Genomic DNA, 26211 nt, shown 5'->3' with positions numbered 1-26211 from the left:
GGTTGAAGAGCCAAAGTAGTACCGAATGCATTCTGGAGGTGGCAGAGAAGACCTCCTGGTGACTGTAGATCAGGAGGGGCATTTGGAGTCACCTAGACACAAGTTTTTTTAACTGATCATGCGCGACATGGTCACTCAGATGCGGGTGATGATTTAAGACCCAAACACCTAACACCTTGCAGAGCAGACGGACCTGCCTGATTCAGTTTCTGAAATATTTCCATGGCAGATATATGAAACTGTCTGTCTGTCTAGTGTGTCAGGTTACCCAACACCCACTGGCTAATCAATGATGATGTGTCCATATTGCATTGATATGTCAACCTGGATCCATTTTCAGTGTGCTAGAGCAGGGAACATTCCTGCTTAGCTAAATAATCACCAGTGACAGTTTTTAGGCTTTGGCTCAGACAATATTTAGGTTCATCTTTACTGCAGTATGTGGGGTCAAGTTATCAGGGCCCTCGTTAAAACTAAGATCTAAGGAATGCAGTGCCATTATGATCTATTTTAATCAGTTAGGCATAGAAGACTAAAACCAAAAGCTTGTACTAATTATTGCTAATGGTTTATTCCAAACATTTACACTGTTCATCTCAATCAGTGGCAAACAGCACTTCACCTAGGTTTATTGAAAGCACAATTTTGGGTGCATCGTTGTAACAGAGAATTTATGTCTTCGACTTCATGCTTCACCATACATTGAACTTTTCACAAAAGTATGCACTTTTGCACAGAACACTAAGATGGTAAAACAAAACAAACAAAAAGAAATGGAAAAAAAACTCAGAAAAAAAAACTAATGGAGTTATGAATTTAATTAGCTCTTTGCTGCATAAATAGGTATTTGGAAACTTTTTTTTTTTTTTAACCTTTACACTTTGCCTTTTAGCAGAGAACTGTTGTCTTAGATTGCCCTATTTCAAAAGATTTTTATGTTTTTTTTCTCTCTAAAGTAGAGAGCCAAGGTAGGTTGTCAACTTTTTTTTTTAATCAGGAGGGTACTGATACAATGTAAACATCGTTTTTTTTTTTTTTTGTGCATGTTCTTTTTTATTATTATTGAATTGATTTTAATAACACTTCTGTCATTTCACTTGTATCACTGTAGTTGCTAACCTATGTCTAACCTTTATATTAAGTTTATATGATACAATGAAATGTTATAATCGCATCATTTTCTTTTCCTTCAGGCTCCTTTGTCTGGATTTTAATGGGTCGATAAGTGAGTCAAAAAACAAACGTTCTGTATTCAATTATAAACCAGACGAGGTTAAAGTGATCGTTAATCTGCTTTGGTCTGCCATCTTTTCAAAGTTCAGTTCAATACACTGACAGCCCTGCCTCATTATTGAACTCTTTAAACTTCTCCTGGTCGGTGAAAAAAAAAAAACTTTTGGTGCAGCAGTAACCCAGCCTCGAATAGCGGCATAATGCGGAAAAACAAGTTTGAACAACCTCAGCATTTCACTTCCTTGTGTGCTGTTGCATGCTTTCTCTTACCCTCCGCCCCTCGCACGAAACACAGGCCGGGTCCGGGACCGAGAGGGAGACCTGACTTCATATCTCCACAGGTGTTACTGCACATATCTGAAGGGGGATTAAGGTTTTCAGGGCTGCACTATGCTGGGTATTTTTGTGTAAACTTTTGTAGACTTCTTGATTTTTCTCCAATCAGATGCGGACCTCTCCTGTGCTGAGGGCGGATACCTGTGCGGACTTGCCTGCAGCACGTTAGGTGGGACTTCAGAGGGGAAGACGAGACACACCTCACTTACCTTCTGTGGCTTTACGGCACCCCCACCCCTCCCTTTTCTCGCGTCTGTCTCCCCCTCTCTCTGTGTCTCTGAAAGTAGAGGAATAAACGACCTGAGCTCTGAAATGTCGACAAATGAGAGAGCCACGCGTGCTCTGAGGGATATCCTACAAAACCCTGGAAATGACATTTGTGCGGACTGTGGCGCTCCAGGTGAGTTAAGATAACTACTAATGCTTTCCTTACTTTTGAAATACTGACCAGCATGCCCGGAGTCTGTGTTGGTACAGGAAGTTCTGAGTGACCTGTACCTACATTGTGCAGGTGATCTGACATTTTACAGGCTATCAATAAAACAAGACGTCAGTTGGAGCAGCCAGTGCTCTGTGGTGTTAGAGTTAACAGAAAGGAATAATTATGCTTGAGACGTTGTTTTCATTTTGTCATTTTAGTTCGCAGCCGTGGTAAAGTTAGTAAAGGCCAAGAAGGTAGAGCTCTTCTAAAGCACTTGGTTTCTCCAGCAGCACAGGTAGACTTTGGTATGGAGAGTTGGAAGCTGCAGGAGTGATACTTTGGGAGTTCAACAAGTCTTGACATGCTGAGTGGAGGGCTTGAACGCAGTACTAGTTCAAACCCATCTGGAGCTGTTTCATCTGGGGTTTTTTTCTTGCACTTACGCATAAATGATAGAAACCTTTTCAAGTGGCAGCTGCCTTTTATATGGATACAGACATGGTGCCCATAGCCCGTAGGCCTATAGTTTATCATCTTAATCAATACAGACCTGCGAACCTCATGTCATCAGTGTATGGAGACTGCAAGAATCAAAGACTGTACCTTCAAGCAGAGGTTGTATTGTCAAGCTTTCACCAATATATTGACATTTTGTAAACACTTCATTGTAATTTTCTCCCATAGGCCTAAAACTGGATTGAATCTAGAAGAGAATAGAAAAAAGAATTGATTCTACATAACAGCAGGGCTGCCAAATAATCAGATTTTAGATTCCTGATTAATGCATGTTATTTGCAATTCATTTGCAAATGGGTTTTTAGTATAATAGATCTGGAAAAAAAAAATACATATAGATTGACGGATAGAGGGTGATGATACTAAGTCAAATTTGGATATTACATTATGTAAGTATCAGTTGGTAATTTCAATGTGCCCATCTTTTTCTCTGTCTTTTTTTGTAATTGAGGTTAACATATACTGTTTAGCGCTATTTTAGACTGATATTTTTGATGCTTTTATTTCAAGATATTTGTCCAGGGTTCCTAATTGTTTTAGATTATTGCTATTAGATTTGTTTTGTTTTGTTTTTTTGTTTTTGTTTTTTAAGTAAGAGTTTCTATAGTTTCATCTGATTTTAGCTCTGTTCCCATACAGCAAGTTTAGCATGTTTTATCCCCAGTTCAACCAAATTGTTTTCATCAAAGTTAGAAAATATTTTAATATAGCCCCTGAGGCACTGTTTTTTTGTTTTGTTTTGTTTTGTTTTGTTTCGTAGCTGAGCAGCACAGTAAAGAAAAGTACGCCGCTCGGTCTTATCGATGCCTCCTTCAAATCTTTTATCCATCCAAGGGAGGTCAACTGGATGTACTGTTCCCATAATTTATAATAAAACTGGACTGGTGCTGCTGGTGTAAGTGGCACACTGAAAGACAGCTGTCCCTGCCAAGTGTCAAAGATTAAGCCCCATTGATGTTCCTCATGACCAGAGAAGAAAGAGATTGTGAATCTGCATTTACATGTTTGTTTATATCATGTGATCTGCAGTAATAAGAACAAGATAATTTCTCTGTCCTTTACAAACAAACATTTTTTGTTTTGTTTTGTTTTTCTTGTTCTGGCAATTGCAGAGTGTGAATCAGAGAGGTAAGACAGCTGTGGTCAAATCAGAGATCCTGTGTGGCGCATTAAAGTTTGTTTAGGAGAAGACGGCAGGAGTTCAGTGTTAGCCATGGTTATAGAAAAGTTTATACACCCTTTGTTTTTGTTTTTTTAATTAACACTAGTGGTATCTTATAGTGCCTTTTTATTTCGTAAAGTATTAGTGTTGATTTTTACAACAGCCAGAAGACAATCCTCAACTTTTCTTCCTTTGGTTTATCCCTCCCTGTATTTGTCTTTGTTGTATTTGTAAAAAAAAAAAAAAAAAATACTCCTGCTCTCTTTCATCTGGCCCGTGTTCTCATCACTGTGAATCTAAACTAGACAATCTGAAGCTGTTCTCTTCCCGAGACCTTGCCATAAATGGTTTAGTCTGTTATCTGAGCATCTGACCCGAAGACAATTGTCAAGTATGGCTATGTTTAGCAAAAGCAGCTTCTCACTCAGGCTTTAGTACACCATTTAAACATGCCAGTGTTAAATCTAGACCATTCTCAAAACCAATTTAAAACTTCTCATAACATATTGTAGGTTTGAGAAGGACAGAAAACCCAGAATTCCTCCGAAAGCAGCAAAGACTGCATTCCTGATATTCCCAATACATGGGGAGGGGATAGAAGATGATAAAGGCTGTGCCAAACACTATTGCTCTCAGTACAGCCTTAACTCATAAAACAATAACTCAGGGATCAAATAGACTGGTAACTACATACACCATGTTCTCCAGCCCAAATACAGAAAGAAACTACAACCACAGACTGCAGTAACCTAAAACATTTTGGGAAAAGATTCTGGTGAGAAAAAGAAAGGTTCTCATTCCACTAGCTCCTTTAGTGGTACTAGCATCAGGTAGAGGAGTAAGGGAGACCAGAGACCAAGTACGAGAGACCTGAGCCACAGATAACACTTCACATACTCAGTTTGTTCTTTTCCTCATCTTCCCAGATCCTACATGGGGCTCTTGTTCCCTGGGAGTGTTCATCTGTTTGGCCTGCTCCGGGATCCACCGCAACATCCCTGATGTCAGCAAGGTCAAGTCTTTGAGTCTGTCTCACTGGGAGGACCACGAGGTTCAGGTGAGACCAGAGCAGGACCCAGTGGGTTTTTTATGTGTCAATGAAAAAAAATTGATAATGTTAAGATGTCTCTATCCAGAGGGATAAAGAATCTGCCATCTGACCAACTTCAGCTCTTTGAAAACATGAGTCCCATTTCACTGTTTTCATCTACACTGACAGTTAAGTGTATAACATGACAGACGAGAGGGATATAGGAAGGACTAAAATCATAGGGGAATGTTGATTTTTGTTTTGTACATTCTGTTTTTTTTTGTTGCAAGCTTTTACACAAGTTTTCCCATAACTCCTGTAACAGTAATGCATCTATGGCATCTTGTTACAGCCAGCATTAGATAAGTACACAGCTGTTGAAAACAAAAGTCAACAGTCACTAAGTTTTTATGGAAAACTGTATCAAGTTCAGATTAAATATTTGAACTGTTTAGAAATCACATTCTTAGACTCTGAACTGTGCAGGGGAGTAACCACTTGATGGATGATGTTGGTGCTTTGCACAGCTCTAACTACAAACATGTCTCACCCCTAAGGTTACTTTGAAGTGTTTTGTAAAGCTTACAAAGATTTCATTCCTGTGAAGTTATTCTCTTGAAAAAATAAAATACAGTGTTAAAACTGTCAAATGAATTGAGCAAATCTTGTCCTTTCAAGAATAAATAAAGATTTAGACTAAAGAAATTGAGTTTTTAATATTTGTGCTGTGTGTTTGTAGTTCATGGCTGAGAACGGTAATGACCTGATGAAGAGTAAATATGAGGCTGCTGTCCCAGTGTACTACTACAAACCAACACACAAAGACTGCCAGTAAGTAACAATGGAAACTCACACTTGAAGATTTAAACAAAGTATGTGTTTTCTATGAGACCTGTTGTGTTTTTACATGAACAAATGTAAGTGTTTCAGTGTGGGATAATTTGCATGCCAAAATAATGCAGCTGTTCTGCTTTTACAAGAAAGGATCAGAGAACTGAATGGTACATTTTCTGACAAGAACTCTACAGGAGTCTTCATTTCAAGAAGGGATGCAATGTCAGTTTAGTGCACATGTGCATACTGTGAGATTATATGGTTTTATTGTTAACCTGTAAAGGTAATTTATGTTTGCCACCTGCCGCCTGCTACCTGCCAGCTCCTTATCAAGAAACTGTCAAACAGAGCCACAGACTTTTACTGGCTTTAACAGTTAAAGTTTGACCATGCAAATATGGAGTTTGGCAAGGAAGGAAAATACAAAAAAAAAAGTTTTTTAGAGTATTTTGTCTTAGGACAAATGATAAGCTTATAATAGAATTGATGTGGTAGTAAGGTTGTTGCAAGTCATCATCACAAGACTTAAAACAAAATAATGGGGTCTTTCCATAGTGACCTCCTAACCAACACACTGGAGAGGCACCACAGGGAAGTATGACGCCTGAATACAAGAACTCTATGCCCTCTTTCATTTCTTTAACATGGATTTGGACTATCACAATTGAAAGTACTGACCTGTTTGGAGTAAGAGTAGATATCTATGGAACCCCAAAAGATTCATAATTAAATAAATAAAAACAACATTTTGAAACAAATACCATTTTGATGAAATAACAGACAAATACACAATATGGGCATTTAATTGTGAAATAAGGCAATGCTATTATGAAATATGTTTTATTATTCTTTAATATCGAATTATTATGATAAAATATTTCATAATGATTATTTTAACAATTTCATACTTTTTTAAACAATTACTTTTTACTCATTTTCCAAGCTTTTATAAAAAAACGTTTTTAACAAAGTCCATTTTCATTTCATAATGTCCTTTTCCACAATGGCCTTTTTTATTTCATAATGTCCTTTTTCATCAGAATGACTTGGTCTGTCAATCAAAGCTAGAGGGTGGGACCTGTGCTGGTAGCGCCGTTGCTGGGCTGTTGTTTTGTGAACTTCCAGACACCATCTCAGTTAAAACACGTTGCTGCTGCTGAAGTCCTCTCTCAGGCTCAGGTCTTCTGCTGCTGTCCAACCGATTTGCAACTTCCCTGAGAAACTCGGAAACTGTCTTCTGCTCTGCAGCCATTCTTTCTGAAGGGTAGCATGCACTCCTAGTTTGTAAGCTTTTCCAGATTTGGCGTCTTCACATTTGAATCGATGTTGCAAGTGCTGCTGCAATGTCTATGTATAGGATCAGCCAATTACTGAACTGGCTCCGCCTTTAAGCTTTGATTGACAGACCAAGATATTATGCTGAAAAATGACATTATGAAATAAAAAGGCCGTTGTGAAAAACAACATTTTGAAATAAAATTGACTTGTAAAGAAACATTTTTTTCATTATTATTATTATTTTATAAAAGCTTGGAAAATGAATAAAAAGTAATTATCTAAAAAAGTACGAAATTGTTTAAATGATCATTATGAAATATTTAATTATAATAATTCGATATGAAAGGATAATAAAACATATTTCATAATGACATTGCCTTATTTCACAATTTAATTGCCATATTATATGCTTGTCTGTTATTTCATCAAAATGGTATTTATTTCAAAATGTTGTTTTCATTTATTTAATTATGAATCTTTTGGGGTTCCATAGATATCATGCTTCCATTTTTTTTCAAGTTTTTTTCTTTATTATGATGCCATTTTTAAGTGCCTTTAGCATCAGTGTCAGTGTTCTGGCTTTGAATTTATGAGTTATATCATTGTCAGCATATGCGACTTGCAAGGGCATTTTTTTTTATTTGCATCATCACTAATGGCTGCCATTAGAGTACCCTACAGTTAATCCACATACAAATAGACAATTCACTAAACATGATTAGCCACTTATGATAATGACTAGCAGAGGTAAACTGGGTTGTTGCCAAAGTTTTGAGAACTTTCATAGATCAACTCTCAGGATATCTCTAATGAGCCGTCTGCATTTTACAAAACTTTCTGGGCGCAGATGGACTAGAAGTCTAGGTTGTGCCCCATGAGGTTTGCCCTCGAGGCGGTGGCCCTGGTTTCAATCCAGTCTGTGGCCTGTTTCCCTCATGTCATACCTCACTCTCACCCCTTTTCCTACTCTATCCATCCATTGTCTTCTCATGTCTGATTAAAGGTATGAAAAGCCCCCCAAAAAATAACTTCAAAAAGAAATACCTCCTTTGATCAAAAGCAAGTCAAAGAGTTGAGTCTACTTGTGGGAGTCTTTTACTAGTCTGCAGCATTTCTGTCTTTTTGTCATTTTACCTGTTTGACACTCCACAGTTTTGTGTCTTATAGTGTGTATAACCACGCCTGCACCAGGCAGCTCCCAGACAGGAATGTTTGGAATTGTATGAATGTGAGGCTGGCTGTTTTATGTAGATGCAAAACTTCTCATGTGGCTTGAAATGATAGCTGCCACAGTTGCCTCTGGTTTATAGCGTCTTCGCCCGTGTGAGAATTGAAGAGTGTGTGTTGAAAAGAAGGAGAGGAAGCACACCACTGAATCTGTAAAAATTCCCTTGAGGACAGCTCAAACCTCTGCTCCATTTTTTTGTATTTCTCACACATGCACCTATCATCCTTTTTCGTCTTTCTTCCTGATGTGATGTCGTCACCCCCCTCCCCCTTTCCCCCCTCTGTATTCTTTTATTTTGTTGCCTGTATAATATCTCACCTCCCTCAGCCTGCTGTTTTTTTCTCTTATTCTGTGCCATGTTTTTATGTGTCAAAGCACTTTGTAAACATTTTTTAAAAGGTGCTATATAAATAAAGTTTATTATTATTATTATTATTATTATTATTATTATTATTATTATTATTATTATTATTATTATTATTATTATTCATAATTTTAATTTATGCTCAAACATTTCCTACTCACATACAGTAGTGTGTTAAATCATCAGGGTTAAAGGTTGGTGAAGAGGAACATTGGTACATGTGAAATGGGAGTCAAACTTACTAATTAAGGGAGAAAGAAATTATCGGAACATTGCTTGGACTAAGTTAAATGGTTAATCACAAAAAGAGCAAATGAACTTAATTGTATCTATACTTGTTTTATTTGATTCTAAAGACATTATCAAGCTCAAGAAAACAACATATTTAAAAACTGATAGTTGTTAGTCACTAATTTCATGGTTACAGTTCAATCCTGATTTATAGTTTGCTTTCAGCTAACTGTGCCAGAACTGCAAGTATTTATATCAGATACAAATATGTCGTCTCTTTACATCTTTAAAGAATCGCTGGCTAGTGCATTTGAAAAGATGGTAGCTGTTAGAGGATTGTGTGCTTTCATAATCCAGGTAAACTTGGTAAAGAGAAGTTGAGAAGTTGTACAGAATCCAAGCTGCATCATCTGTTCTTTGTGCTAGATTTCAAAGCTTAACTGATAATTACACAAAAAAGCATAATGGTATCAAAAAATTTAAGTCCCTTGATATATGGATGTTTGATTACCTTGGTCTGAAGTATTATGTTACACATTTTTCATTTTAAAGACTGATAAAAGGAACTAAAGGTTTATAGTGCTCCTGGCAAATACACTTAGTTTTTCAGTGGGTGAACTGAAGCAAAATAGAAAAAAAAAGATGATGCTCTCTCACCCTGGGTACTCTTTTAACACAGAACAGCCCAAAGCTGGGGTGTTTTTACCTTTTTACTTTTTCCAAGCTAGTCCCATAAAGTTTTCTTCTGTTTGTGCGTGTTCAGGGTGCTGAGGGAGCAGTGGATCAGAGCCAAGTATGAGAGGAAAGAGTTCACTGAGCCTGGGAAGACCTTTACGTATGAAGAAGGTGAGAGTGAACGCACACACCCAAAATGTATGCACTAAAATGTACTGATGCTAATGGATGCTTTTTGATGGTTTCCTGCAGGAATCAGGGATGGCTTGTTGATGAAAAGAGGGCGGGACAATGGGCAGTTTCTCAGCAGACGATTCGTTCTCTCTGAGAGAGAGGGAACTCTAAAGTACTTCACAAAATACGACGTAAGAGCAGCTTTAATGACATTGGTAGTACACTCAAGCATCTTAAAAGCATTTTTACTGACACTCTGCATGCAGATGACACTCAAGTTAGAGTTTTCTCTTGCATGTGAGCAACATTCACACACATTCAACCACAACCAAATTAGGTGGTACTTTCAACATAGAGAATATTCCGGGAACAACCCCTTTGCTTTATGTTCTGCCGTGTTCAGACATACACACACACACACACACACACACACACACACACACACACACACACACACACACACACACACACACACACATACACATACACATACACACATACAGTTATCTCCTGTACGTACGTATGTGTACTGTTCTCGTTCACTGACTTTGAGCGTGCTCAGACAGGCTTAGCCAGCAGTCTGTCCTCTCTGTCAGTGTAGCTGATTCTCTAAGCTGTACACCACCCAAACCAATTAGAGCTGGGTGCAATGGGAGCCTTTTGTTTGTCACAGTAAACCAGCTCAGGGAAGGTGGGAATAAAATATGAAAAAAAGGCTCCAATAAATGCTGTTTCTGGCTCTTTTTTTTGTCTCCAGTATGCACTCCCGCTGTGCTGTGGCACATCTCAGTATGCAAAAGTCATTTCATATTGTGAAGTTTTTTCTGTCCTCCAGGAGTCCTTTTACTGTGCAATATTCTACATGAATTCTCCAGGTGTCTGCTGCAGAAAACAGTAAAAGAAAAACATCCTCTTGTAGTCACAGTGGGGATAAAAGTGAAACTTTGGTTGTTGCTCAGGTGAAGCCAGTGAGCTGGATAGCTTTCACAGGAACCTTAAAATGTGCAAAATATAACAGTCTGACTCCCTTACTGCTATAAGCAAAAAATGATCTTCTTCTTTAGCTGTTGTTGTTTTTTAAATTCTGGGTTGTGTTTGAAAAATAGGCATTGGATTTTCACGGAAAAGAGAAGAGTAGAGAAGACATAGTGACACAGATCCTGTTTTTTTATAGGTACTTATTTGGGTTCATGTCAGAGAAGATCCAACTATGGATTCACAAACGGGTTTCCAGGGATTAGCTCCAGACTTACCTAATGATGGCTATCAGTGATACTGGACTAATGTTTATATAAAAGTTCAAAGAAATGTTCTCAGAGCTATAAGGCAAAAAAGAGCTCAACCCATGAACCATCCTCAGAATGTTCTTTTTCTATTAAACAGGGGCAGGAAAAAAACTCTTCCAATGAATGGTCAAAGAAATTAATCTATGAAAGGTTGATGGACTGCTTCTGGTGCATTTAATTTGTAATTCCATGTTTTCAAGTTCCAGACAGAAATAATGTGGGCATTGTACTGAACCATTATAATAATAAGAGTGCTGAGCTGCAGGAAATAATTTAATTTACCAGCTGCCCTCCTCCTTCTCCTGCAGGCTAAGGAGCCCAAAGCTGTCATCAAAGTAGACTCCATTAATGCGACCCTCCAGCCAGAGAAGATCGGAAACCCTAACGGCATGCAGATCACCTACCTCAAAGACTACAGCACACGTAACATCTTTGTCTACCATGACAACGGCAAGGTGTGCATCCCTGTACTGCTTTGTGTGTGCGTGCGTGCGTGCGTGCGTGCGTGCGTGCGTGCGTGCGTGTGTGCGTGCGTGTGTGCGTGCGTGCGTATGTGCGTGTGTGTGTCTGTGTGAGCGCCATGATCTTTACATAAAGCGTTTGTCTACTACGTCAGACTGCGGCAAAAGTTAGCTTGTAATGACTGGCTCTTTGTTGTGACTGTGCTTTCTTAAACCATCATTTCATTTTTTCCTCATTGGTCAAGGAGGTGATGACAATAATCTCCACATCAGTAGTAAAACCTTGCGTTACAAGGATACACATCAAAACAAAAAGATGCACATTTAAATTCAATGATTAAACATATTTGAGTTTGCAAAAAAACAAAATAAAATTACCATTAACTTTCTTGAGATTTTTATTAGGACACTTGCACATTAATGTCAGTCTTGGATACATTTTATAACAGCAGACATGCCAAAGTGTGTTTCTTTATAAGACACAAAATATATCTTGTTACTGCAGCAGGCACTGTTTAGGGATCCCTGGATAATGTAGCAGCATTTGCACTTTTCAGGAGTTCCACTTTGGATGCTTTCATTGCTTATTACAGGCTCTGTATGTGTGAACCTAATGTTTCCAGGGACAGTAAAGAATGTGAAGATGTCAATTAGACCAAAGTCTTCCACAATATTGACTGGTCTGCGTCAGTTGGTACCCATTTAGCAAGTGCTGCAGCCAACTTCTCCAGTTTAGCTTTATCCTCAGATCTGTGGTAATTTGCACACTCCAAAATAGTGCTCTGTCAGTGTATATGGTGCAGCTGATCACTGAGATCAGCCTGGTTAGCTGTACTCACACACTTGGTGATGACTTAATTTGGTTTGACACAAAGTAAAAACACATTTATCGTACCAACTAAGAAGCAATGGCGTTTTTTAAAGTAAAACACACCGCCAAGGTTTCATTATTTTTAAACAACCTTGCAACAGGAAGTAGGGGGGAAACTGCAGCAGCTTAACTATGATGCATCATTTTGTTAGCTTTTGAATTTTTGGGGATCAAGGATTACGAGTGTAGAATAATGTTAATAATTACAGGTCAATAAGATTTATTATCATGATGACTCATGCTGTAACTAAGTTGTTTTGTACTCTCCAAGGTACAAAGCTACTTTCTAGCTTTGTTGAAGCCTTTAATTTTTTGCTGTTGGGAAATCATTACCTCCACAGGCTTTACCTTTCTTGTTAATAAAAGAAACAATAAATAGCAAATGTAAAAACTAATTCTCTCCCTCTGTCTCTTACCAACACTTTCTGTCCATTAGGAGATAGTAGATTGGTTTAACTCAATTCGTGCGGTCCAGCTTCACTATCTCAAGGTGGCCTTTCCTGGGGCAACAGATGCTGAGGTGAGTAAAACACTGTATCCACATGAAGTTTATTTTTTATTAATGAATATGCAAATCTGTTTTTAATGGACTCTCTTTCTACTCATAGTGTTTTTTTTGTTTAATTTTTCATTACTTTTTTCTTTTTTTTCTAGCTGATCCCCAAACTCACCCGGAACTTTCTGAAAGAAGGATACATGGAAAAGACAGGACCCAGGGCAAGTAACACACTCACACGTACACACAAACACACATTCAACACATGCTGTGTTTCTCCTCTCTTCATTTCCCATTGCCAGTGAAATTTCACGGATCAGCAAATATGGATCAGTCTGTAATAAAATAATCTGCAGGAATGTGTTACTCAATCTACATAAATCTGAATACAAAGAAAGGTGGCCATCGTTAATAATTGTTGTATGAATTTAAAAACTGAATTGATTGCCTGGGGTTCTGAGGTTTTTATTACAATTTGCACGTCTTCCCCTGAAATTGTCTGAATTATTTCCTCATAGTGTCAATTAAGCAAATACCTGAGGCTGTTCTATCATTTGTGGTAGTTACAGAGATAAGCTGTAATTATCCAGGCAGTGTCGAATTTTTAATGCCATTTTTATTCCAAATGATATAACCAACTGGATTTTGCTTTATGTGCTAAATTAAAATGATAATCAAGTTGAAAATGTGACAGTTTTTTTTAGAAAGAGCCACAATCATCTGTTTTACCTTTAACTATGTCAGTCAGAGACACTTATAAAGTAGCTTTGCGTGATTTTAAACTTTTAACACTCCTTACTTTAACACTCTTCAGTCTCTGCTGGAAAAGCTTTGTGTAGTTTCCAGTAATATAAAATTATACCCAGCCTACAGTGTTATTTTTTAACACTGCTTTGTAGTCATATAATGACCCAAAAGTGACGCCTGAAAAACTCTGAGTCTGCCCATTTGTGCCCATTGTAGTGCTCAATTATATGTTCCAAGCTCTTAAATTTACCTTCTGTTTAAACGTTACGTACTGCTTGTGGTTATGAGCTTTCATGGATAGTCTATATAGATGAAACATTTCCAGGTTTCAGCAAAGTCAAGATGCAAATCCAGCTCTTACTGACCTGTGTTCACAAAGTTAGCGAAGAAGTGGTGAGATGAAACAGCTACATTGATGTCCTGAAATCATAAAAACGCCTGCTCTTGTCTGGTGCCTTTATCTCTGGAAATGGCTGTGAGGATTTTTTTTCACAGCCAAAAGACAGCTTGAGAGACATCCTAACTCAAAGCAGAGGACAATGTGCTGTGAATTAGTCTTTCAGGCAAACTGCAGGGTGAGCGTGTGCTTCAACATGTCCTTGACGTTCGAGTATGAGCCTCATCTTGGTGTTGCAAATAAACTGTTGTAATCCTTCTGTTATTCAGTGGTTATCAAAGAAAAATATATTTTAATTAGTCATAAACTCTTGATTTTTGGTTTCCTTAAATTAAAGAGAAAATGGAGTGCAACTTTTATACTCTCCAAAGTGGTTTACAGAAAACTAAAATGAATTATAACAAAAGGGATCAAATCTTGGTGTAAGTCTGAATTAATTTACAAACTTAAATTAGTTTTACCTAGTTTGGCACAGCTCCATCCTTAAATTCATCCCCCTGTAATCCTGGCTCAGTTTCACTCTTCCTTAATGGAATGGGATCCGGGCAGAGACGTTAAATCGCCAAGCTGTCAGTGTGGCTGCTCTCCAGCTGACTGACAGCTGAGGGGTCATACCTGCCTGCTCACATGTCTGTCAGTCTGTCTGCAAGGGAATAAAAGGCTTCATGTTGAGGATCTTCATAATCCTTGGGTGTCAAAACCTCAAAATATAAACAGAAATCCAGACATGTGTCGGGATTAAGCTGACACTCATGTCTCTGTTTCTATCTCCTACCAGCACCTTTGGATTAGCATATGTACAGGTACATATACGCCTAGGATTCAGACTAAAACACCTACAAAAGCAGCACAGAGCAACCTGATACTTTGCAACAATACTGCTTCATTACTCAGACAAAGACACTCTCAGTTTTATCTCTGCCTGCCATGCTGAGGCATGAAAAGACTCAAGAACTTTGTTCATTGGATTGATTTGCTAAATGGACTTCAGATGTAATTTCTCTAACACTCATTTGAGACATGTTTGTCAAAGAATTCACAGTTAAAATCAAAGGGTAGCAGCCAAATGTTCAGGGCTCTGCCACAATGAGAACATCAAATACTTTTATCAAGACAATTTGGCCGCAGTTAGGGGCCTCAAGGTTTGAATTTCTGCTTCTAGTAAAAAGAGAGGGTCTGACTGTACTTCTCAGTAAACTCTCAAATGATTTATATAGGGCTGAACGATTTTGGAAAATAATTTAAATGAGATTTTTTTAGACCAACATTGCGATTGCAAGTGAGCATACGATTTTTTTGGGGGGACGTTAATCCCTTGCATTGTTCCCTTAACACAAGTTCTAAGTCATTTTATAGTATGACTAACCAACAAAATATACTGTTGGCATTTAAACAAATCTTTTTTGCACTTCTTAACTGAAAAAGAAAAAGGAACACTGTGAAATTTTACTGACCTCCAGTTGTCAGTAAGAGTAACAAACCATACAGAAAAAAAGTGACCAAGGGGTATGGCTCTGCGATCTACTGGATGGATCTTTGTAGCCCACAGGTTTTTGGTTTTTTTTGCCAGAAAAAAACAGCATTTTGACTTTTTCTGGTTTTAAGGGAGAACAAGTACAAGTTACTACATTCCCTCCAGATCTGTGTACATGAAACTTTTTTTTCTAATTGCTGCCTTTGCAATTTGAAAATTGCATTCTATTACATTGGGATGTCGGTTTAAAATCAATTAATTGTTCAGCCCTAATTTTATGTTTATTTTATAGGGACATTTAGTTGTTAGCTATTTAAATCAGAAACTTAAGGTCTGCTCAGCTAACTAATGTGAAAGTAAGATTACACTCAAAATCTGTCAAAACTGGGCACAGTTTATTAAACAAGGGTAAATGAATTAACATTGGTCTGGTGATCACCAGAATTGCTAGTTATTTAAACAAATTATCAATACTTTTATTATTGTGGGCCCAATATGTCAGTTATGTGTCATACTCTAACAACAATATTGGTATTTTGACCTATGAATTGAGATGAACTCGTGTGTAGACTGTGTGTACCTTAACCAGAACACAACTGTTCGAATGGAGCAGTGCGTAACCAGCACAGGCACGATGGCATAAATCTGTAAGGCAGTAGTTTATGTTAGTTAATGTCAAACACCATCAGCAAATCATGTATTTGGCTGTGTTGAATACATTGTGCTAAACTTAATGAAAAGGCTCAAAGATATATTTTTGGGGTCCATATGGTTTAGGTTATAGGTTTTTGTTTTTCTTCTCATGACGAGTTATGTGATGTGAATGGTGTTCATGTGCACGCCCCAATGATGATGCTGAAACTTAATATCTTGTAGCCCTATAGCCACTATCAGCAAACTGATTTGACAGGCCCCTCAGGCTCTGTAACCATGTGTTTGCCTATGTTGAATACATTGTGCTAAACTTCACCTGTTTCCTGAGTGTTTTCTCCCAATTAGACTTATTTATGGATCAGTCTGTATTAAATTCACCCGCAGGGACTTGTTACTCAATCTGCATACGTTTAGTCAGAATGTAATTTCTCTTTAAACCACTATGAAATTAGTCACCAAGAAACATCCCTAGCTTCTACCTCTTGATCCAAAAATATCCACTTAAGGTCTATAAATAGATGTTTAAATTATGTACAGAATTCAAAGCCTTTTAATAGTAATACACTCCAACCATGTCCACTCCATGTTTGCACCAATGGTTTGTTTGAATTCCTTTTTTAAAGCAAGGCTGCTTTCAAAGTAGTAGCTGAATTCAGCTTCTGACATGCATAGGTTTGCTGCTTTTGTGTGATCAATGCCCCTTTAAATGAATATCTTTTTGGAGTTTTAATCTAAAAGAACAGATAACTTGAAGTGGCCCCCTTGTTCTTATAGATTTTATGTTTTACTGAGTATTTAAAGACTGAAGGATACATTTTAAGACTCATGATCATCAGCTACAGCCTCAGGTCCTTCAATGATTCATGGTCTTATAAAATGTATGAGAGTCTCTAATGTATAAATTCTGAACAGGAAAGAGTCCTTCAAGAGCGCAGCATGAATCATCTTTAAATTAGATACCAGAAAAACAGCAGCTTTGTTATAAACACAATGCTGCTTTGTGTCTGTTTCCCTCTCTGTCTCCTTCACCTCCTGTCTAACCGTCTCTGTCAATGTGTCTGTCTGCAGCAAACAGAAGGCTTTAAGAAACGCTGGTTCACTCTGGACCACAGACGGCTCATGTACTTCAAAGATCCACTGGTATGTAGTCTTTACACACCCACTACACACTACACAAACGTTTGGTGTAGGCATCAGTTTATGGAGTGCATTTAGATGATACCTGATCCACCATGGTTCAGATTTCTGATAAAATTCTGCTGACAGAAATGCTTTGATGGTATTTTTGTGCTTGAGCAGAATTAATTGATCACATCAGGGAGTTGGAGTTGAGGGAGTGTTTTTTCCAGTAAGCAAACAAGAGGAAGTAGATGTTGTAAGAGTACGAAGCTATGACTCATTGGGGAGAGGGTGATATATCCTGTTATTATTCACACCATTATTTTAATCTGTTATTTTTGTTTCCATTACTTTATGTATTTATCTAATAAAATGACAGTGGGATGCTAACCTGCTAAGTAGCTCTATCCTATAAGCTGTATCAGGCACCACATCAAAATTTAATGCCCCATTCAGACTCAATGTCAGGGCTTTTCAAGTGGGAAATTGTGAAAGCTAGATTCTGAGTCAGCGCATGGCTTGAGTGGAATTTTTATGGAGTTGTTATCACAGAGACTTGCCTTGAGAGGACGGGATCCTGATTTCCCAAGACTTGGCTAAAGACACATCAGATAGCCGAGCCAGTGGAGCTTATCTTTGAGGCTGATGTAATAGTTCAATGAAGAGGTGCAATAATTATTAGTGCTAAGTGACTAAGATGTCCGTTTTACCCCTTAGACTGATAAAAAGGAACAGGAAGTCTAGGGAAGTGGTGTGGACTGGGAATATGTGGTGGAAGCTCAAAGAAAATATACTTTTTATCACGCTAGTAGTTATAAAATGATGCAGGTTAGAGGTTGTGAATACAATAGCTCACCATTAATTTAAGTGCAGTTGAATACCACTTTGCTCAGAAACAGAGAAAGATTTATATTCACAGTAAAAAAACACCACTTGTTACAACAGAAAACTAAAGAACTCCATTGTGAGTTCTTGTGTTTCATTGGAGGATGCTGTTACCGGGGGTCATTGTTATTTGTTCCAACTCCTCTTCGATTTGACAGCCTTCGACTAGATAAAGGCTGTGTAAATCAGTCATCAGTGAGTCAGTAAAGCTTGATTAATTGTGCATATCATACAAATAAGTTGCAATTTAAGTGTTGTGAATAATTAGATAGGCTGTAAGCACAAATGTGTTTGTTCTTACTATTGGAACATCTATCCACCTAACAATTAGAAAAGATATTTCAGCTAAAACCAAGGTGTCCTAACTGTGTGCTGGGGTGAAAGTCATTGGATAGTTTGGGTTAGCAAAAATCATCTTAATTTTACAACAAATGAGTGAATATGGTGCAGATATTAAAAATCTGTCCATCGTGATGAACCTTTACCTGGCGGAAAGACCAACTCTTATCTTTCCCGACCAACACAATTTGCATCTTTGAAACTGCTGTTTGGTAGATCAGAGTAGCAAAGCTGAAATTTCTCAGAAATACATACTTCTCATTTGATGCTGTATTTTCATTTTCATTAATACCATGCTACCAGATTTTTCATAAATCTTTCTAGACATATTATTACACTGTCTTGGTCCCATAAGTAGAAAGATTAATATATATTTTTCACCAAGTTGATCATTTTTAACATTTTCCCTGTCCGATACAAACATGTTTGAGGCCTTATGCTCTTACCTTGACCTCAGTGTCTTCAACTCTCACTGTTTTGAAGGACGCCTTTGCCAAAGGTGAGGTGTTTTTGGGAAACAAGGACCATGGTTACAGCGTCTCCGCCGGCTTACCTGCTGGAACCTACTGCAATGGTGCTTGGCAGTATGGTATCACCATAGAAACACCTGATCGCTGCTTCCTGTTCACTTGTGAAACGGAGAACGACCAGCAGGACTGGCTGAAGCACTTTGATGATGTCTTAAGTGCTCAGATGTCTCCCCAGGAGTTCACAAGTAAGAACCAGGAACTTTGTCTGTCAGTTACCATTACTTGACGACTCACCCTTTGAAACTAATGGTGATCTCTTATGTGTTTCTTGGATTTTGTTAGAGGGCAGTGCAAACTCATTTTTTTCTTTAACGACAGAGAAAAATATCAACTTTTTATGAAGACACAATGGGCCTTCTTACTTACTTACTTTGGACTTTGTTTTCTAGTGGAGGCCCTGTTCAAGCACAGGCATTGATGGACTTGAGACCAGTGGAACCATCTCCTTCTGCCTCAGCCAACCACTGATCTGACACAAGGCCCACATCAGCTCACAGCACAACACACCCCTTCACTGATACCCAAGATCTCTACAGTCCCCTTTGACCTGGAGGTTACTAATGCTAACAAGGGGAACAGATTACATTCACTTGTGAATTTGTGTCATTAGTGTACAGGGATAAATGTGTTTTTATTGAGTTTTTTTTTTTTTCTGTTGTGGCATGCAAGGTCACTGATTTATTAGCAGATACGTATTCCTGGACCTTACCCCATTCATACATTGTTTCTCTTATTAAAGCAAACTTATTATAGAAATTTAAAACAATTCACCTTTATGGTAAGATAATAAGACCAGAATTTCAGAGTGTAACCAATATTTCCTGTAGTTTTGCGGTAATGTTTTCTGTCCATGTTAATCATATTGGGTTTATTGCTGAGTTGCCTTTTCATAACATTTCTTTTTACACAGAACGAAATCTTATTTACAGATTACTCTGATATAAACTTTTTAACTACTCTCATTACTTTGAAAATTAGTTGTGAGCAGGAGTATTAGCAGCTGGGTTCATGCTTCCTTACCATTTTGTGGTTTTATTTTATTCTAAGCAAATCAGTATCCCAAGACACACTACTTGTACAGTTTATATCATGAGATTAATTTTGTATTTTTATATTTTCTTTTAAAATTGACATTTTTTTATCAGTAGATATTGACAGAGATGAGTTTTTCTGTTAAAGCCAATAAAGCAGATTAACAAATGGACTGGTGTAGAAAACCTGGAATCACAGAGGGGCTTTATCACAGTCTAACAGTGCCTCCATGTGGCAAACACTACACATACAAGTCTCTGCCGGGAAATTCACATCTAAAATGTTCAGTTATCTCACGTACCTAGGTTTTATAAGTACCACAGTGATGAATTACATAGCTATTTTTTATTTACAGTTTATAAATATTACTTTCCACAAAAAATGTTGCCTGCTGCAAAATGGATTTTCTTGGTAGCCAGAAAAAAAGAACATTTCCACTACACTCTGCTTTTAAAGATGGTTAAACTATGTCAAAACTTTACTTATACAAAGAAACTTTATTCAACTCTCACAGAATTCTCTTTCACATATGGAAACCTATTGATGTGCTTTGTAACAAGACAAAGACAGAGCACAATTTTGCATGCCCAAGTATGATGTCAGTTGTTGTTCACACCACTATTTTAAAAAACAATGTGACCGTCATATATTGAAATACACAATGCTGATGGCACCAATGTTATTAATTCAGGAACAAGATAGACAGTATTTAGTACAAATTTTGTTTCAGGGTCATGCTTTAAATACAAAAGCCTCTTCAAGGTATTTTGCATTGTTTTTAATTCCAATTGTATAAAATCATTTCAAAAGTCAGTCATTTCCCATACACATTTTATTTATTTATTTTCTGTCTTGCACATTTTAAAGGGGCTGTGAGGAGTTCATAAGTGATCTTGCAAAAGTCTCCCTTCTAGATATATGCCTGATCGTAATCCACACTTAAAACAAAATCTTCAACGCCAATAAAGGTTATTTCAAAATGCTACTTCTTAGCTTCTCAGTTGGGTCCAGGACCAGATTGATTTACATCAGGTCTAAGTCTCTGTGACAACACCACACCAGCTGACAAAGTTAGAAGTAAGTAGGTAGAAACATCTGTGTTTTTCTCAGCTAAAAACAATTTCTATGATTCATTTTGTAGTGATGGTGGAAACAGGAGCCTAACTGTCAGCAGTTATTCTGCAGTGGTCTGTTCAAACTTGAGAGTCAGTCAATAAAATGAAGAGTGAGGTTATGTTTGCTCTGCTTGGTAGATGACTGGCAGGACATAGCTAACCAGGATTTACTAATGTTACAAATTACTGACATGTCTTAGAGCACTAGGCTGCCAGAAGCATTAAATATAGACGACTACTAAACTATGGTTCCAACTTAACTGTTCTGATAAATACCTTATCTCAGAGCATTGTATAGCATTATGAGACTGCAGGCCAGCGGGTGGCAAGGCAGTCCAGCTAAAACACATTGTGCTCATAGCATCTTTAATTGCATTTTTTATTAGTTCACTTTGTAAAATATAGTGATTTAATTCATCTATCAAATTCAACTGATTCAAATATCATATCCTTAACTTTAAATTTATGCACAAGCTGCAGGCATCTGAAATTTTTTGAAGACAGTGCTGTAGAGAAAAATATGTGTTATAAGAAAAGTGTAAAAGGATCAAAATGTGTTGAGCTTTGATTTACAGAAGTAAGCAGAAATAAGGTGTGTAGTCTTTATTTGGCAGATTAGAGAATTAGCTTATCTTTTGTAAAATAAGCTGAATAATTTTACACCTTTTTCTATGTTGCATATTTTAAATGTGTCAGTCATTAATTATGTATGTTTCAGCCTGGTTTTGGACACAGACAAGGATTTCTGAGTTTCTAAAACTCGCTCCAAGACAGCAGTTTGAGGCCCTACAGGAATCCCTTGTAATGTATATACACATGCTAGTTTTTCACCTTTGTGTGAAAGAGGGAAGACAGAGGGCAGATGAGAAGAGGTGGAGAGTTAGCTGCGACCAGGAGAATGGTGCTATCAGTTATTTCTTAGCAGCAGGGGAGTCAAAGGCTGAAGATCTGAGGATAAACTGTGATGCCTCAAATCATTAACGGAGGGAACTGAGGAGACAGAGGAAGACCAAACTGGATACCATACAGCCTGCTGTTTCCATGCAGGTAGAAACCAAGAGGAAAGACTTCGACTGGATGTTTTTACAGCCCTGGAGTCAACCATCACTACTGAATTTAACCCTGAGGATGTAGGAAAGAAAACAAAACTGGATTACCTCTTTCATACTCTGAAACAATGGGATTCAGGCATATCTATAACTGAACTCTTTTCAAGCCCCTCTCTACAAAGCAGGAGTCCACTATCACAGGTTTTGAAGCTGAAAAAGGTGTCCTGACTCACTGTGCCACTCTGCTGCTTCCACTGACTCTTGTCTGATCTACTTCAACCCTTGAAGCTTCACAGAGAAATCCTTGCTTTTCTGTAACTGAGAGTATCTCTCATGTCTGGGACCTCTGGGTGGCTTAAATCTTTGCTTGAGGCTTTCACAGTCCATTTGGGGAAAATATTGGATTGTAGCTGTGTGGAGGACTGTGCTTTTGGGGAAAAAGACACAAACACGGGTCTGCCGTGAAGGTCTTTAAAGTTTTAGCAATGTCAGAGTACTGCTCAGATCTTTTCTATGGATTAAAAGTGATATCTTTGTCCTTCTTGCTCATTTGCCTATCAATCAGCACCTTTCAAAAAGAAGAGCCAACTGTCTCTTGGACCTGTGAAAGCTGGCTCTTAAATATTAGAGTCTGACCTCTGACCTCTGACCTTTGTGAACTTGCAATGAACTGCACTACCAATACCACCATTGATCCTAAACTGGGACTTGTCTTAAACCCAGCGGAAGAGGATGCCGGGTACCAGGAGAGTGATGGTGGTAGTGGAAGCAGTGGGGGCCTTTGGGTGACCTCCCTGCTTGGTGCCACTCTCATGATCATGTGCGCCTTGGGTATGGTAGGCAACATTTACACTCTCATCATTACTCGTTCAGCTGCTTTACGTCGGACTGGTTCTATGTACGTCTACATCATCAATCTAGCCCTGGCTGACCTGCTCTACCTCTCCACCATCCCCTTTGTGGTCTGCACCTACTTTGCCCATGACTGGCTGTTTGGTGAGGCCGGCTGCCGCATCCTTCTGAGTCTGGACCTCCTCACCATGCATGCCAGTGTCTTCATTCTGGTCGCAATGAGCCTAGAACGCTATCGTGCCGTTGCGAAGCCCTTCAGTGCACACAGGTCCTCGTCTCACAATCGGAAGCTAGCCGCAGGAGTTATCTGGGGGTTAGCTTTTGTGTTAACGCTTCCCATGATGGTCATGATACGTCTCAGGGAGGGCAAACCATCTGCCTCTGGTTTGGTGAAGAGGATCTGCTTCCCTACCTGGACTCCTGAACCCTTCAAGGCATACATCACCGTTCTGTTTCTGACAAGTGTTTTAGTTCCTGGATTGGTAATTGTTGGGCTGTATATAGGGTTAGCTAGAGGCTACTGGGCAGCGCAAGCTAGCTTAGGAGGCAGCAGTCGCTCTGCAAGAAGAAGAGGACTCAAACAAAGAGTGGTATCGATGATCTTTAGCATCATTGTGGCTTACTGGGCTTGTTTCTTACCTTTCTGGGGATGGCAGCTAGCCAAACTGTTCTCTCCAGAGTCCCTCAGATCACTGTCTCAAGCTGCACATAATTATGTGAATTTCTTTGTCACGTGTCTGACCTATGGGAACAGCTGTATCAATCCATTTCTATACACCCTACTCACTAGGAACTACAAAGATTACTTGGCACAGAAAGGTCAGTCTGTGGGTTCAAGCAGGGCTGACCCTGGGTCAGCTGTGACTACACCATTGCACGACCTTTAATGGACAATGAAGGTTTAATGAGAACAGACCAACAAGTAAGTGGAGTAAAGGTGGAGTATGTGTTGGAGCCTGAGCATGGACGTATTTGCCTGAATGCTTCTGTACCAGACTGGATATCGGTTGTCAATTAGTGTAGCACTTCCTCTAAACTTTTTAAATTCTGCACACGTATGTGACACTACAGATCTCCAGTGCTGTTGGCATGTCCTTCAAAGATTCAGAAAACCTGAGAACAGCAGGTGGATGTTTGCCTTCAAACCACAAGACTTGAAGTCAATATTTCACATTAGAAAACAGCAAAAATGATGCAGTGGGTATCCTTTATTTTTTAGAGCATGCACCTGTTTTGTTAAAAGGGACATAATGTGACCAGATAACAGCCTCCCATTCTAGTGTCCAGCAGGTGATAATGGGTTATTCTGTAAATTTCTCATTTTACTGGATGTTTTATTTACTCGAGTTTTGGATTCAGTGTGTTATTTTGCACAGAAAATGAACGGTTTTCTTTTATTTTCTTTTTTTTTTAAATAAAGGCTCAAAATTTTCTTTTTTCTTTTCTGTTTGCTAGTTCTGAAAATGTATTAGTTAAAAAAATCGTGGTTGAAAAAAGATTGAACTTGTGTACTTCTTTCTTTACACTATCATTGCCATACACCGTCAACACACAAAAAGTTCCCCTCCAGGGAATGTGTTTGCATCTTGTCACATTCCTCACCCTCAGGCCACTGATTCCTCGAGCCCTCCCGCAAATTGCCTCTGTGGAGTGTGCTTCATCTCCCTTCTGTTACATGTTGTCCATCATTTACATTATCTTGTTATATTATCTGCTCTATCTAACATTCAGTCAATAAATTAACCACGTTTACACAGGGTACCTTGTAGCATCACATTTGGTAACAGTATAAGTCAATATAATATACAATGCAATATAATTCATTGCACATGGCATGTGTTGAACTTTTTTTAATCAAGAAAATGTAAGAATTATGTGCATTATGTAACGAATCACCAAAATGGATGTCGTAATTAGAAAAAAAAAAAAAAAACATTAGGCATTTGGTAGATATAAATTGATTTTATAACTAGAAGGCTGTTTGATTGGTTGACTCTAAATCAAATATAAATGAATTTATAGAAAATGTGTTAGACAGCTTATAGAGACAAAAAACTGCACTAAATGAGTGTTATTGGCACGATTATTAATGGTGCACTGAAATGTTGGAAGACATACACACATGCAATCTGGATTATATTATGTGAATATTATACATGACAGAGAGCAGACAAAACATGAAAACAAATATAGAACAGAACATGTAACAAATTCTGTCCTTCATATGTAGTGACAGTACTGCAGGGTGTTGCAGCCATACCAGAAAAAAAAGAATGAAAACAACAACAACAAAAAATGAAAACAGTTGTACTGAAGAAATGGAGATGGAACAATGTTTTTTTTCCTGTTTCGTTTTGGTTTTTGAGTTTTGTCTGCTTTCTGTCACATATATTTGCACAACATAAACCAGTTTGCATGAGTAAATATATATATATATATGTATATATATATATATATATATATATATATATATATATATATATATATATATATATATATAATTTTATTTTTTTTTGATTATTTCATATTTACCATTCATGCTGTTTGCTTAAGGTCAATATCTTTCTGATGGTGATTTTGTTTTTTTCTAATTAAGACATCCTTTTTTTGTGGTTTGTTACATAATGCACAAAATTCTTACATTTTCCTGGTTTAAAAAAAAAATTGTGCAAGACCTGCATTTGTACTGACTGATGCAATATGTCAGAGCATTTTACATAATGCAGCTAAGTTTATTACATATTGCATTCAATAATTTTATCACAATATGTGGCAGATTACAAACGCAACATAATATAATACATACATAATAACACAATAGACATAATGAATTGAACATTTGTTACATTATTGCATAATATGGCACTACACACCTCAATGATACTTTATATTCTTACCTCTTCCTTGGTGTTGTGCCTGGCTGCGTTTAATTGGCTGCTTTAACAATCAAGATTTATACAGAACGCAAAATTTAGTTACACTCTGAGATGATGAAGTCATTTACCGTGTTTGTTAAGCAGCCACAGTTTTCTGTTTCAATTCTCTTTGATGTATGCTGTAATGCTGCTGTGAGCCTTCTAGACATGCACTGGATTTATCATTTTATGATTTACTTGGGCTGAAGCAAATCAAACTGCTAACTCTGCCCTTCCACTAACCCTGTTTTGAGGCATTTTTGAATGCACTTTCCAAATGGATGGAGGAAAATCCCCCTGATGCATTGCACGAGTCAGTGAAACCTGAAGCAAAGCCAGTGGTGTAGGAAGAGACTTACATATTTGAAGTTTATCATAGTAAAATGTAAAAATTTAGGGGTTGAATCTACATTATTATAAGTTTTATGATTACCACAACATGTTTTAGAAAAATCACTATCACTGATTTTGATTTAACTTGGCTGAAGTCAAGTCAAGGTCAGTCAG

At 37.8% G+C, this 26211-nt stretch overlaps 2 protein-coding genes across 2 annotated transcripts; both read left to right on the top strand.

The window, feature by feature from the left end:
- The first annotated feature begins 1670 nt into the window (after positions 1-1670).
- On the top strand, positions 1671-20411 carry LOC141804759 (arf-GAP with dual PH domain-containing protein 1). The gene is made up of 11 exons (XM_074689376.1): positions 1671-1969; positions 4595-4725; positions 5438-5529; positions 9397-9479; positions 9561-9673; positions 11077-11223; positions 12537-12620; positions 12755-12817; positions 16937-17008; positions 18695-18926; positions 19131-20411. The coding sequence occupies exons 1-11, from the start codon at positions 1882-1884 to the stop codon at positions 19157-19159; spliced, it is 1134 nt and encodes a 377-aa protein (XP_074545477.1). The 5' UTR covers positions 1671-1881; the 3' UTR covers positions 19160-20411.
- A 2191-nt stretch (positions 20412-22602) lies between these two features.
- On the top strand, positions 22603-23676 carry uts2r4 (urotensin-2 receptor 4). The gene has a single exon (XM_074689365.1). It carries the CDS (start codon positions 22603-22605, stop codon positions 23674-23676), a length of 1074 nt encoding a protein of 357 aa, XP_074545466.1.
- Positions 23677-26211: the final 2535 nt, after the last annotated feature.

The sequence above is a fragment of the Halichoeres trimaculatus genome, unplaced genomic scaffold, assembly GCF_033239565.1.
Source record: "Halichoeres trimaculatus isolate MK-OKI-2021-1 unplaced genomic scaffold, fHalTri1.1 fHalTri1_scaffold_2, whole genome shotgun sequence".
Classification (NCBI taxonomy): domain Eukaryota; kingdom Metazoa; phylum Chordata; class Actinopteri; order Labriformes; family Labridae; genus Halichoeres; species Halichoeres trimaculatus.
Note: the sequence above shows the minus strand (reverse complement) of the source record. Positions and strands in the feature narration are given on the sequence as shown.

Coding starts and splice junctions, on each gene's coding strand:
- LOC141804759 (XM_074689376.1), top strand. CDS start 1,882: ATGTCGACAAATGAGAGAGCCACGCGTGCTCTGAGGGATATCCTACAA. Junction 9,480..9,560: donor GACCTTTACGTATGAAGAAG/GTGAGAGTGAAC, acceptor GGTTTCCTGCAG/GAATCAGGGATGGCTTGTTG. Junction 11,224..12,536: donor TCTACCATGACAACGGCAAG/GTGTGCATCCCT, acceptor TCTGTCCATTAG/GAGATAGTAGATTGGTTTAA.
- uts2r4 (XM_074689365.1), top strand. CDS start 22,603: ATGAACTGCACTACCAATACCACCATTGATCCTAAACTGGGACTTGTC.